Genomic DNA, 12936 nt, shown 5'->3' with positions numbered 1-12936 from the left:
TTAAGTTTGTTGAAAGTTCACACTTTCGCTTTCATTATATTCACGACGGAAATAGATAAACTCAAAGATTTAATCATAAATATCAACAAAAAGATTACACTGTACATTAAAGATATAGAAAAAATAGAAATTACATTTCAAAAAATTACATCGACTTTTAAAAATAAACCAGAAATAGTAGAAATTACAAAATTTATATCTCTAAATGTGAGCTCCCGCTAATTTTTTTTTTTCATAATCCCCGTCATATTTAACAAACAAAGTTTGGGAAATATTTCATGGAGACTAAAAGTGTAACTTTGGCAAATTTTAAGAACCAAAATTGCTTAATGCATACTTAAAAGACTATTTTGAACCTACCATCAAACACAAGGGACCAATTTTTGTTATTTTCTCAGTTTTGACCCATTTCATTTAATTAATTTCATTGATCTTAATCGACCGGATATACAGTACTTATATTATTTTAGAGGCAATTTGCACGATAGTCCTTCATACTTGCTGGTCTTTAATTTTTGCCCTCAATTCACTAGTGTTTAATTTTTGGCCTTCGCGTAAAAAGGTAGCCAAAAATATCCCGAGGTTCTGGGTTTGAAACCCAGCAGAATCGAAAATAATAATAATTTTGCTATGAACCTATGCCTATTCGGGCGAAGTTACATAGAACCTGTGCTGGAGACGGCAGACTTTGCCTTAAGGCATAACTAAAAGTCTACCGGAGATTGCAGACTTTGTCTTATAAGACAGACTTTTAGTTTTGCTTTAAGGCAAAGTTTGACGCATAAGGCAGACTTTTGCAAAAGTCTTGCCTTGCGATTTTTTTTTTTTTAATTGAGCGGGGGTTCAAACCCAGAATCTTGGGGTATTTTCGCCCACCTTTTTAAGGGAAGGACAAAATTAAAGACCAACAATTTGAGGGCAAAAGCTAAAGGTCATCCCAAAAGAAGGACAATCCGCGCCAAAAAAAACTTATTTTAATCAATTATGTCGCGGTCGCTTCAAATCTTTTTTTTTCCGCGGATTGGCCTTCATTTGGGGTGGTCTTCAATTTTTTCCCCTCCAAATTGGTGGTCTTTAAGTTTTGTCCCTCAAATTGGTCTTTAACTTTGCTCTCTACCTTTGCAAATTGTCTTAAGGCCTTAAGCCAGAATTTGCATGAGCAGAATTTGCAAAATTGGCCATGCAAATTCTGCCTTAAGGCCCAAAGGCAGAATTTATAAAGGCAGAGGGTAAAAATTAAAGACCACCAATTTGAGAGACAAAAATTAAAGACCACCCCAGCGAAGAACAATCCTCCAAATTGCCCTTATTTACAGTATATAATTTTAATCCAGAAAGAAATGGGCCACTTTCTTAGTTTTAATTTCCTTGTTTAAAATTTTGTCAATTTACGTTTTCGTCTACACTACGTAATAGTGATAGGAAAGAAAATTCCGCGAATAAGCTTGTAGCAAATACTTCATCATGATCACGTAATTTTGCTTGGACACAAGTTCTTGGAAAAAAAATCCATTCATACCCAATTTAATGGAAGATATCAATAAAGGTAAAATGATGGATTTGAAGTTTTAAATACAAAAATATCTTTCTTTTATTAATAAATAAAAAAGAAAAATTATCATTTAAAATGTAATAAATCAACCAGAGAGTGCTTAAAAAACAAAACAGGCGCATTATAGTTGGATTTGACTTGCATTTTGTTGGCAAGAAAGGCTGCTGTGAACAGTGAAAAAAGTGAGTATTTCCAAACTGCTTGGATTAGCTATTTTTTGTCTTTAGCTCAGCGCCCGGTACTCACATTGGGTCTGATAATCCGAAAATTTTCATTTTGAAAGTAAAGCGCTCTCAGACGAAGATAATTTCATTCTCAAGATTGTGACTCAAAAATATTAATTGAAGATTAATAGGTACTAATCACCCCATCTCGACAATTGATGGTACCACAAGGAGAGTTGATGGATTTATTATTGGCCTACTTTGAAAGGGAAAAATGGTGTGTTTTCCCTTTTTGGTTTTCCTTTCCTTTTATTTTGGTAACTACATTCCCCTTCTGTTTTCAAGGACAAAATTTATTGTACCATTTTTATGGGGACAACTCCAATATTAAATTCTTGATATGAGGATAGCTCCAACATTGAATTCTTGATATGGGGGAAAGCTCCAATACTGAATTCTTGAAATTAACTTCTCACTGTTATCAGTTGATACTTCAATACTACACTCTCTCTCCCTCTCTCTTTCATTTAATAGTACCATTCTTTTGACCAGGTGAAAAAGAGGAACAAAATCTCCTCTCTCTTTTACCTCACCCCAAATTAGACCTCTGTCAGCTTAATTCTACGAGTGCAACTAAAATTTCTATTGTACACAACATGCAAGGTCTAAGAGCCCGTTTGGATTGGCTTATAGCTTAAAATGTTTGCGGCTTATAAAATTTTTTTCAAATTCATGTTCGCTTTTAGATAAACTAAGTTAAATGGGTCCCAATTATTTTTTTGAGCTTATTTTAAGACAAAATGACTTTTAAAATTTGGCCAAAAAACACTCAAAATAAAACAAATTTATATAAGCCAACTTATAAGCCAATCCAAACGGGCTCTAAATGTTATTGTCTAGGTTCGAGTTGAACATTCATCAAAATAACCTCTCTGTCTCTCCTTGATCTCGTTATCTTCTGTCATCACGTGTTGCTCTTGTATGCGTGTTTTTGCCCTTTTAACACCATTTAGAATGTCCATTGCTCAATAAAGTTGAGGCAACTTTACAATGAAAAGTTGAGTGTAGATCTCTGAAGTAGAAGGTATAACGATACAACTAATATTCACTTCAAATACCAACTCTTTTCTGTATGTGCAAGTCTATTTGGGATTCATTTTCCCAACCCCATTCAGTATAAAACTAAATAAAAACAAGGAAATTGTCAGGAAGCATTCTAGAATATGCAACATTGAAGAAGCAATGGAAGACCAAACTTTGTACAAACTCTTGAATAAGAGCAACATCTATGGATAATAGCAACCTCGTATATCCTAGGCAATGTGCAGCTCCTCGAGAACTGATGAGTAAAAAAATTATACTCCTACCCAACATGCTTGTTGATGTGTATGACCATCTCGTCTAAAAGTTGAAGCTGTTAGAGGAAGCTGACTTGTATTTACTTAATTATGTCTTCAACAATGCTGACCTCTAATAATTACAAGGGAGATGGGGTAAACCTTGTCAACAACCTTGAGGTCTGTAATATTTCGGAGGCATAGATGGACATCTTTCATTCATATGGGGGTAAGGATCCATACTATTGTATCCAGGTAATTCCATCCGGTACTTCCCTCTAATTTGACAGAATGGAAGCTTCACATTGTCATCGGCATTGCACCACTTTGGCAACCGGCTTGAATTGTTTTCAAAAAACTTGAGAGTATAAGCATCTTTTATCTGCACTTCCAAAAATAGAAGACTTGTTAATACACATTAATTCCTGAAACTCTATAACTCGAGTCCAACATAGATTTCAATGTGGTTTTCATTAAGATTGAATCAGAAGGGTCCAACAAAATATAAGTATTAATGAAAGAATTGTGGTTTCTATGAGCAAATATTGATGGAACAGTTTTATATAAACACAGGCAGTTCCAAAACAGAAGATAAAAAGTAACTTCCCTAGAATTGAACTATTGCTAGTTTATTCAAGTTGAAATATTCCTAACTTTACCGTGCTGGCAATAAGATACTGAAAATGTATTCAAGATTATAGGAAAAAAGTTATAATATTTTAAGGATTCGACAACAGACACATTTTTGAGACACTTTATTTGGAACTTGTGAAATAACTAGAATTAGCATATGAATTGATGAAGATGAGAAGATAATAGGAATGAACAAGTGTAATATACTTCATTAGAGAGACAGATATGTTAAACAGAAAAAATGAAAAGGCATTTTCAGATTCATCAAGTACAGTTCTCAGGCAAATGACCAAGCAACCAACCAAAAGCAGGAAAATGAAAAATACTTCACAATCTATATGAAGGACTCACCGTGAATTCTGTAACCTGAATTGAGCTTGCAAGTTCACCAAATAGTCCTGCTTCCTTATACATTTCAAGAATAAAAGCAACACATGATGCTGACTTTCCATCAGTATAAACCCAGTCATCCTGCTCGGGAATAGCCAACAATTTGGCAAAAGAGGATCCACGCTTTTCAACTTCAACAAGTATATCGGGAAGACTAAGGTTCTGCGTGTAACAAAACGGACCAGCATTCAATATTGAATTTTATCAAGTCCATGATTGAAGTTTAACATTCAAATTTCTTTCACTTGAGAATCTTAGAGTTCATAAAGAACGTTATATTTCAGGCCAAATAATAGTTAATAACATCAACCTTTGTAATTACAGAATTTTTAATTTTATACCCAGCAGCTGCTTCAAGAGTATTTTGTCCACTAATCGTCTCAAAGAAAAGAGGCATTTCATGAAAGTGAGTTAAAAAATAATATAACCTGAGTTCCAAGTCGTTTGTTTAAGGCTTCATTCCACAAGTTAGAACCATATTCAGGCGCTATTTGATTCCAAACAGTCATGACAGAAGCCACCTGCACCATCCAGCGATAAATGTTAACAATAACCCAAAAAAAAAAAAAAAAAAAAAGGGTAATTTCATAAATGCAGCAAGAAATAATAGAAGCCATCCACAACACAAAACCCAAGTGCCACAATTATCCATCTTTATCCATAAATGTCTATCACTTCTAATTCTTGTAAGTGTCATTCTTCCTTTTTCGATCAGTCACCCTTCATCATTCCCAAGTTTCTATTTTCAATTGTATTTCATATATAAACGTGACATCTCATAGAAGAATTTCAAGCTCATTCATAATCAAACGGTACTTCAAGTTTCTTACACCAAAACAAATTCCATTTTCAGCTCTCATAAGGCACTAAATCTATCAAATCTTTACTGCTTAAGCACACATGCATAATTTGTTGAATTCTATGGAACACTAGAATCATAATAAGTAGCACATTTCTAGCAGTCAAATGAAGCTCCAGGGGAGTCACAGATAACACAACACTAGAATTCAAAACTGATACCCCTTTTCAAAATCTAGATAGTATTCAGAACATGCAACCTGCAGCTCTTAAGACAACAAAAGCCCCTTAGCGCCCCAGGATGGGAGTGGGGGACGGCCCTACGCGCAGGCAACAGCAGCACTGGCTCTACGAAGTCAGAATCAAATCTTTCTGTTGGCTTTACCAATTCATTCGTGAATAATAATTCCAAAAGTTCGGAGTCTTCTGTTGTTTCGATAACAAAGGCTGCTCAATAGTCTGTCTGTGAAATAAATTCAGTTCAACAATTTCACTTCGTGTGCCCACAAAAAAATATTACTGCATTAGCTGATCAACAAAATATGCTGATGTCTAAGTTAGCTGTTTGTTGTGAATTGTGATTATCTTCTTTATTTGAAAGGACATAGTTCAGCCATAGCAGAGATGACTATACTCGGATTTAGAAAGTAACAGTATGCATGGAAGAAAAAACCTTCAAGATAATAGGGCAAACAAAAAGTTGGCAAGAAGGTAATCTGAAAATAGCATGCGTTACCAGATGAGCATCCACAGGCGGGGGATAATTTCCATCAATTGTGTCTATCCAGCTAAATATTAGGTTGTGGTAACCATAAGGTTTTCCTGCCATGCTTTTTGCATATTCCCAAGCAGCAGTCTCATTAAACTTGGCTCGGAGGTCAGGGTGCAAAGGGAGCACTGCAATATGTGGATTGGTATTGTCTTTTGTCAGCTCAAACTCCCACCATTCATCCCATGGTAATATAGCAATCACATCTTCTCCCTGAAAGGAAATGCAACGAACGAAATTGGTGCAAAAATTAGTCATCGAACAATAAATTTACTTGGAATTATGAATTTGAATTCTCAATGTTTGTAAATTCCTGTCTCGATGATTGTTTATTTTGTAAAATAACGTGCTAAACTACGGGGAGAGAAGCAAATGTGATGTTAATCAGTGACATTTTATAACACTATTAAAAACTAGAGAAGAACATACATAGTTAGCAACAGTGAGTTAAACATCAGCAAACTATCTTCAAAACATTCCAGTACGACACATTTTTTATCTATCCCATTCTCCTTCATTTCCTTCCAGTTATCCATCTCCATTCTCCTTCATTTCCTTTCAGTCAATTCTTTTCTTCGATATTTTCATCATAGCTTTTCCTACTCTTGTATTTGTCAGACCTGTTTTGAGAAACTCATTTCTTGAGCCGAGGGTTTATCGGAAACAACCTCTCTACCCCACAAAGGTAGAGGTAAGATTTGCGTACACCCCACCCTCCCCAGACTCCAATTGTTGTTGTTGTTGTTGTTAATTGAGTTAGTCGGTAGCGGATTTGGGGAGGTGAGCATGTAAACGCAGCTACCCAAGAAACAAAGAGCAATTGCCAAGGAATAAAATCATGTGAAAGCAAAATAGTATAAAACACCACCTTGTCATTATCATGTCCAGATTCGCCAACCCATAGTTTTCCTTCAGCATCTCTCAAGCAAACAGCAGTATGACCGGCATGAGATCCTGTTGCCCATCTCTCCAAAGTCTCAAAACCGCCCCAGATACCTTTAATTTTTGATATAGCAAGAAAATCTCCAGAATGAATGTCATCACTAGTAAGGTTTGTGACCCACGGCTTTGGACGTTCTTCAAATGAAGCACCCATATGTTTCTTGAGAAACCCAATATTCGATTTCTCGCCCCATCCATTATTCACAAACAAGGGGAAAACATCCCATAATGCTGAAAGTGTTCCTAACATTCCAGCTTGCAATAGGAAAATTGAGATCCCTCTATTTTTGACCTGTTTCAATTTAAGTTTGGTCCATTAGACGATAACAAATTTATGCTCGGATCAATGACCAATTAGTTTCATTGATTAAAGGTTGTTGACTCACATATTCTAACTCAGCTTCAGACTTCCACTCTTTGATTACAAGGGTATGTTCACGAGACAAAAAGTAGTAATCCCATGTTACACGATATGGGGTTGCAAAGATGTAAAGGTCCATACATGTCCAACTGTGTGCATTGCTGACCTGAATAATATTGTAATAGAAATATAGATACAAAAATAAGGGACATGAAATGGTCAAGCATTGAGATTAAAAAAGGAACTCTTCCATCCAAGCATTAAAAAGAAAGATTCCATAAGAACTATAAAGGGGGTTCAAAATAAAATCCTTAAGTTATTTCATCAATGCTGCATCTCATATACTTAGGCAGAGAACAAATAATCATTACTAATAATGTATACAAATTTTGCCTTCAAAAGGTTTCCATTCAAAATAGATGAAAATTCATTTATTACATTCAGTCCAATAACATCTGCATTTGCAGCTTCTCCAAGCTCAAGATAGTTGCAACTAAATACAAGTAACATATAGTCAATGCAAAGAGTCCAAAGGCTGGGATTTCGCAAAAAGATACCTCTTGTCCATAAGCATGCAGTAAGTTCAATGAGTTGCATTAGTTGGATAAAAATCAACTTTCATAGCTTCCCATGAAGAAGAGTAGAGCAAACGATCAAGATAAGTTTAACTTCAACTAAAATTTCCATCAATCTGGCATCCAAATCAATTGATATTTAACAACAAAAGTATCTTCCAGAGAAGCTCCAAGCCTCCAAGGAGTCATTAGCTAAATAAATCCAGGAATCACCTAAAGATTAAGGGAAGCCCAGTGCACCAAGCTTATGCTATGTGCAGGGTCCAAGGAAGGGCTGAAACCACAGTAGGTCAATTGTTATAAGGCTATTTCCATCGCTTAAACGCATGACCTGCTAGTGACATGACAACTTCTACCGTTGCGCCAAGGCTCCCCAAAGATTAACTCAAAAAATTCCAAACAAGGGAAAGACATCTTCCTAATCCAGATGCAAACAATTAAAACTTTTGAATTTGCCAAACTTCATCCCCAAACTCTCCAATATACACATAGAACAAGAACTACGATATATGAAAAACCAAACTAAAGATACAGAAAAAAAAATATGAAATTTGAAAAATAGCTATTGCAACTAGTTTGTTGCATGGGCATAGGTAGAATATCCCTTACGGGTTCTTCACTAAATATGTATAAATATTTAATAGCGAACCTAGTAACAAAAAGGAGCTATGGATTCGATGGCAGTTCAGAACCCATAAACTTCAAATCTTGACTCTGCATTCACTTTTTGAACCTTTAACACTCAAATGAAAAGAAAACAATGAAAAAACTACCAAATACAGATTTGGGGATACCTTGATATGAAGGGTGCCACCACCAAATTGACTGTTAGACTTATTATGAAGCTCCAGCCAAGCAATATTCTTGTAAAAGCATGCACCTTTCCACTCCAAACTATTATTCCCTTCAATTGAAGCAGCCCCAACAAAAGCAGGCAACAGGTCAACAGCACTATGAAGTGAGTTAACGATAGGCCAAGAAACCTGTCTCGGTAACAGTGGTAAAATATCATTTGGATTAAATGGTGATTTTAACCCATTTACCTGCCACCATGGCAATAAACAACAGAGGAACAAGAAAGTGATTAATAAGCAATGATTCTTCAAGATTACAGCCATGGCAGGATGGAGGAATGGAGTGTGAGACATTCAGAGTAATGATAAATACATTTGATGATTAAACTATAGTGTATTAGGCAACAATATTAGCTTCTTGATTGGTACAATTTCAGATTATTCTGTGAATATGCTTTTTGGCAAGAAACACTAATCAAGAAACTGAGTTAGATTGATTTTCTTCACAAATCACAATTGATTCTGGCGAGTTCTGGTGAGATGTATTTTCTTAATTTATCGCACTTAAAAAGTTAAGATAAAATAATTTCAAATTTGATAAGATGAGTTGACTGTCGTACGTCAATTAAATACAAATGTAAATTTTATCACAAACTTACAGCCTGATTAGCCAAATTTCTAAAATGATTTATTTTTAAAAGTACTTTTTGAAAAAGTATTTTTAGCTAAAAGTAATTTGTATTTGGTCAATTAATTTAAAAAATATTTTTGATCAGTAATTAGTATTTGATTAAGTTTTTAAAAAGTGTTTCTATGTGTATTTTTCTCAAAAGTATTTTTTAAGAAAGTTATTTTTTTAGCTTCTGAAAAACTACTTCTGCTACTCTCCAGAGCACTTATTTTCTCTTAAAAACTTGATCAAACACCTCACTTTTTTTAAAATAAATATTTATTAAAAAAATAAATACTTTTGAAAAAAATAAGCTTGGCCAAACAAGCTATTAATCTAAAATTTCACAGATTATAACGCGTGCCAAACAAAAGATTGAGCCAAAAGTTTATTTTGGTTTTGGTATAAAGGCTATATAGCTCAGGGAAATTTTTCACCTTTTGGAGTATATCTGACAATTTACAGCCGAACGAACAGAATCGAAGCTCTTTCCGTATGGATGATGGAATATACTAAAATGGGACACTTGGTAAAGGAGAAATGATTGTGTTTTCTTAATTACATAATATCCACTTTTGTTTAAGGGAAAACAACACTAACCACCCATCGGATTGAAATTAATTACCCGTCTATGCCCCACTCAAATTATTCATTTTTTTGTATCGATTTCCTTCAAAGGCGATGGACTTTAATTTTTGTCCTTCGCTTAAAAAGTGATCAAAAATATTCTAAAGTTTTGGGTTTAAATCTCCGCTTAGTAAAAAAACAAAAAAGAATAACGCAAGGCAAGGTTTTCGCTAAACCTCTGCCTTAAGGCCTAACATTTATCTAAAATTAGATCTAGGCAAACTCTGCCTTAAAACCTAACTTTTGCCCGAATACACCTAATTTTACTACGAAACCTGCCTTGCAAATTTATTTTTTACTGAGTTGGAGTTCGAACCCAGATCCTCAGGGTATTAGTTGAAGGGCAAAAATGAAAGACCACCCACAAATAAGGATAATCGTGCAAATTGCCCCAAATTATTTTTGTTTCTGCCCAGCCCAGCCCAAAGTATTTACCCGACGTACCCCTCACCCAAAACACTTCCTTCATGATACCATTACAATTTATATATATCACGAAGGACTAAGAGAAGGACTGAAGCAGTCCTTCATGATTCCATCTCGATATACTTATATACCACGATGATACCGTGAAGGATTGAGGAGTGTCTCATCAAAGGCACAAACAGTCCTCCATGATACCATCACAGTATATGTATATAAAATGATGGTATCATAGAGGACTAAGAGAAAGACTGAACCAGTCTTCCATGATATCATCTCAGTATATTTATATACCATGTTGATATCTATCATAATTTTAGGGACATTTCAGATAAATAATTTTAATTTTTTAGGGGTGCAAAAGTAAAACGGGCGAGGGCGGGTAAATATTTTGCCTCCAATGGGAATACGTGATCTTTTCCCTTTGTTAACTGTTACCCATCATCGAGGGATAACTCCAAGATTGAATTTTTGGAACTTCGGTCATTAATCAATTTGATATTTTTCTAAGCACGAAGTTTAAGAAAGAAAAAAATTTAAAATTTCTCGTCCAAAATAAATACTACTATTAAATATTTATATAATTCTAAATTATCTCATTAATGATAAAATAAATAAATATATTACCTTATGTATACAGTGTAATTTTTTAGGGGTTCAGGTGAACACCCTCCTGTCCCCCTAGATCCGCCCCTGCTTAGGGGATTCAAAATATAACGAAGTAAACATACGACGAATTCAAGGAGATTTAACATTTATTAAATATACATACAAAAAAAATAACTTTATATATATAGTGTAATTTTTGTACGACAGAGTTTCGGATAAGCCTTTACGACATCCTAGCTTTGCCCCTGCCCCAAAAATGATGCAGGTTTTCATACTTTTATTGCATCATCACTTGTTTGAACAACAATCAAAAAGCTCGGATTAGATACACAAGGGAAGGAACCAAATGATAAGTCGTAGGCAAATGCGAGTTATGCTTGCGAATGACAAATTGATTGAGTAAAAAAGAGATGTATTAAGGGGAATGTATTGTGGGCCCAGAATATTTTTTTTTTGAACAAATTGAAATGAAAATGATGTCAATAAATTGGGAGTGAAAAGTATTCCCTCCGTCCCATATTAGTTGACCACATTACTAAAAATATATGTCCCAAGATACTTGTCCATTTTCAAAATTAAGATATAATTAATTAAGTTTTTCCTATTTTATCCTGAACATTAATTATTTTTCAAAGTAACAATATTGATTAGAGTGTAATTTATTAGAGAAAGATAAGAGTAATATAGTAAAAAAATACTTTCATTTATGATTTCTTAAAGGGCGTGGAAAAGAGAAAGTGACCAATAATATGGGACGAAGGGAATACTTTGGTTGATTACTTACACTTTATTTTGTAACTACAATATTCTTATACTATACGTATCACGTATGTATAATAGTACTAGAAAATACCAATCACTCAAAATTGTCATACTTCCGGCCAAACACTACTAATTTCTATATAAAATATTTTACACTTTTTTTGAGGTGATTACACTCTTACTTATGTAAAATAGTTTTTGATAACCACATAAATGTTATGACATGCCTAAGATCACATGTTTGACAAGTCTTCATTTCTTTCGTAAATTTCGTGTCAATCCAAACTATGAGCCCGTTTGGATTGGCTTATAAGTTCCTTATAAGTCGTTTTCAAATTTTTTAGTGTTTGGTCAAAAATTAAAGTCATTTTGTGCTTAAAATAAGCCTAAAAAAATAATTGGGCTCGTTTGGCTTAGCTTATCTAAAGCAGCTTATAAGCTGGAAACAACTTATAAGCCAAAAAAAATAAGTTGGGCTACCTCAACTTATTTTTTCTTTTTTTTGCGCGGAGTGCCCTTCTTTTCGGCTGGTCTTTATATTTTGCCCTTCATTTATGCCTTCTTTAATTTTTGCCCCTCGCACGCTGTTTAATGAATATTTTTTGACGAAATTACCCTTATCCCATTAAAACCCTTTCTATTTCGGCATAGTTACTTTTCTTTTCTTTTTTTTTTTTGCTTCTTCGTTCCTCATCTGCTTTGTGTCTGTGTTATCTGTTCTAAAATTTAGGTACGAATTTGGATATTTTGCTCGTTTCAATATTTGTTTTTATGTTGAATTGATATCTTTGTCTTCGTCGTTTTTTATATTTAATTTATCCTTTTCGATTTAAAATTATAGTATTTTTGTTACGGTGTCTATGATTTTTTGAACTTTAGTTTCGTTCCCATGTATATATTCTGGTTTTTTGAATGTCGTATTATGAATGTCGTAATATGTTTTAGTTAATTTTGATATGCGTTTTGGTTTTCTCTTTGTTGAATCTTTGAAGTTTGGTCTCAGGAATGTTGTTTTATGTTGTTCTTTGTTGTTTTTGTTTAATAATCTAGGTTTTGTGAAGAATGTGTTTGTCTGAGGCAACGTATGCCGGGTCCGGCAGAGTTGTTGCTTTTTGAAACTGAAGTTATGCCGGTTCCGGCATAAAGTTATGCTTGTTCCGGTATAACTTCATGAATTAAGTTAATTTATGTGTGTCTTGGTTTTTTGGTGTTGTATTGTTAATAATTTTGGTTTTTATGCAATCTTTATGTGTTTTGGTGTTGTTTTGTTAATAATGTTGGCCTTTTATGCAATCTTATGTGTTTTGGTTGTTTCTTCTATTATGCAGGTATTTGTGTACCAGTCTAGGGGCTGATTTTTTTATCATGGTATATGTTAATTATTTTCATTCTCATTTTTGGTTTATTCTTATGTAAACTCTTGGTTTCTGTTGACATTAATTTTTCTTTTATGAGGAACATCCCTTGGTTAAGTTTGAACATTGGGTTGAAGGAGGTGGCATGTGGAGTGGTGATTTTCATTTTTAGTTT

The 12936-nt window shown here is 34.1% G+C and overlaps 1 protein-coding gene across 1 annotated transcript; it reads right to left on the bottom strand.

Annotated features, from left to right (window-relative positions):
* Positions 1-2796: 2796 nt before the first annotated feature.
* LOC132044474 (uncharacterized) lies at positions 2797-8893 on the bottom strand. The gene is made up of 7 exons (XM_059434967.1): positions 8316-8893; positions 6972-7112; positions 6512-6877; positions 5611-5856; positions 4505-4597; positions 4038-4238; positions 2797-3435 (listed from the first exon to the last, which is right to left on the bottom strand). Exons 1-7 carry the CDS (start codon positions 8667-8669, stop codon positions 3220-3222), a joined length of 1617 nt encoding a protein of 538 aa, XP_059290950.1. The 5' UTR covers positions 8670-8893; the 3' UTR covers positions 2797-3219.
* Positions 8894-12936: the final 4043 nt, after the last annotated feature.

This window comes from Lycium ferocissimum, unplaced genomic scaffold (assembly GCF_029784015.1).
Source record: "Lycium ferocissimum isolate CSIRO_LF1 unplaced genomic scaffold, AGI_CSIRO_Lferr_CH_V1 ctg4626, whole genome shotgun sequence".
NCBI classification, from domain to species: domain Eukaryota; kingdom Viridiplantae; phylum Streptophyta; class Magnoliopsida; order Solanales; family Solanaceae; genus Lycium; species Lycium ferocissimum.
The sequence above is the reverse complement of the archived record's forward strand: the minus strand, read 5'-3'. Positions and strand labels throughout refer to the sequence as shown.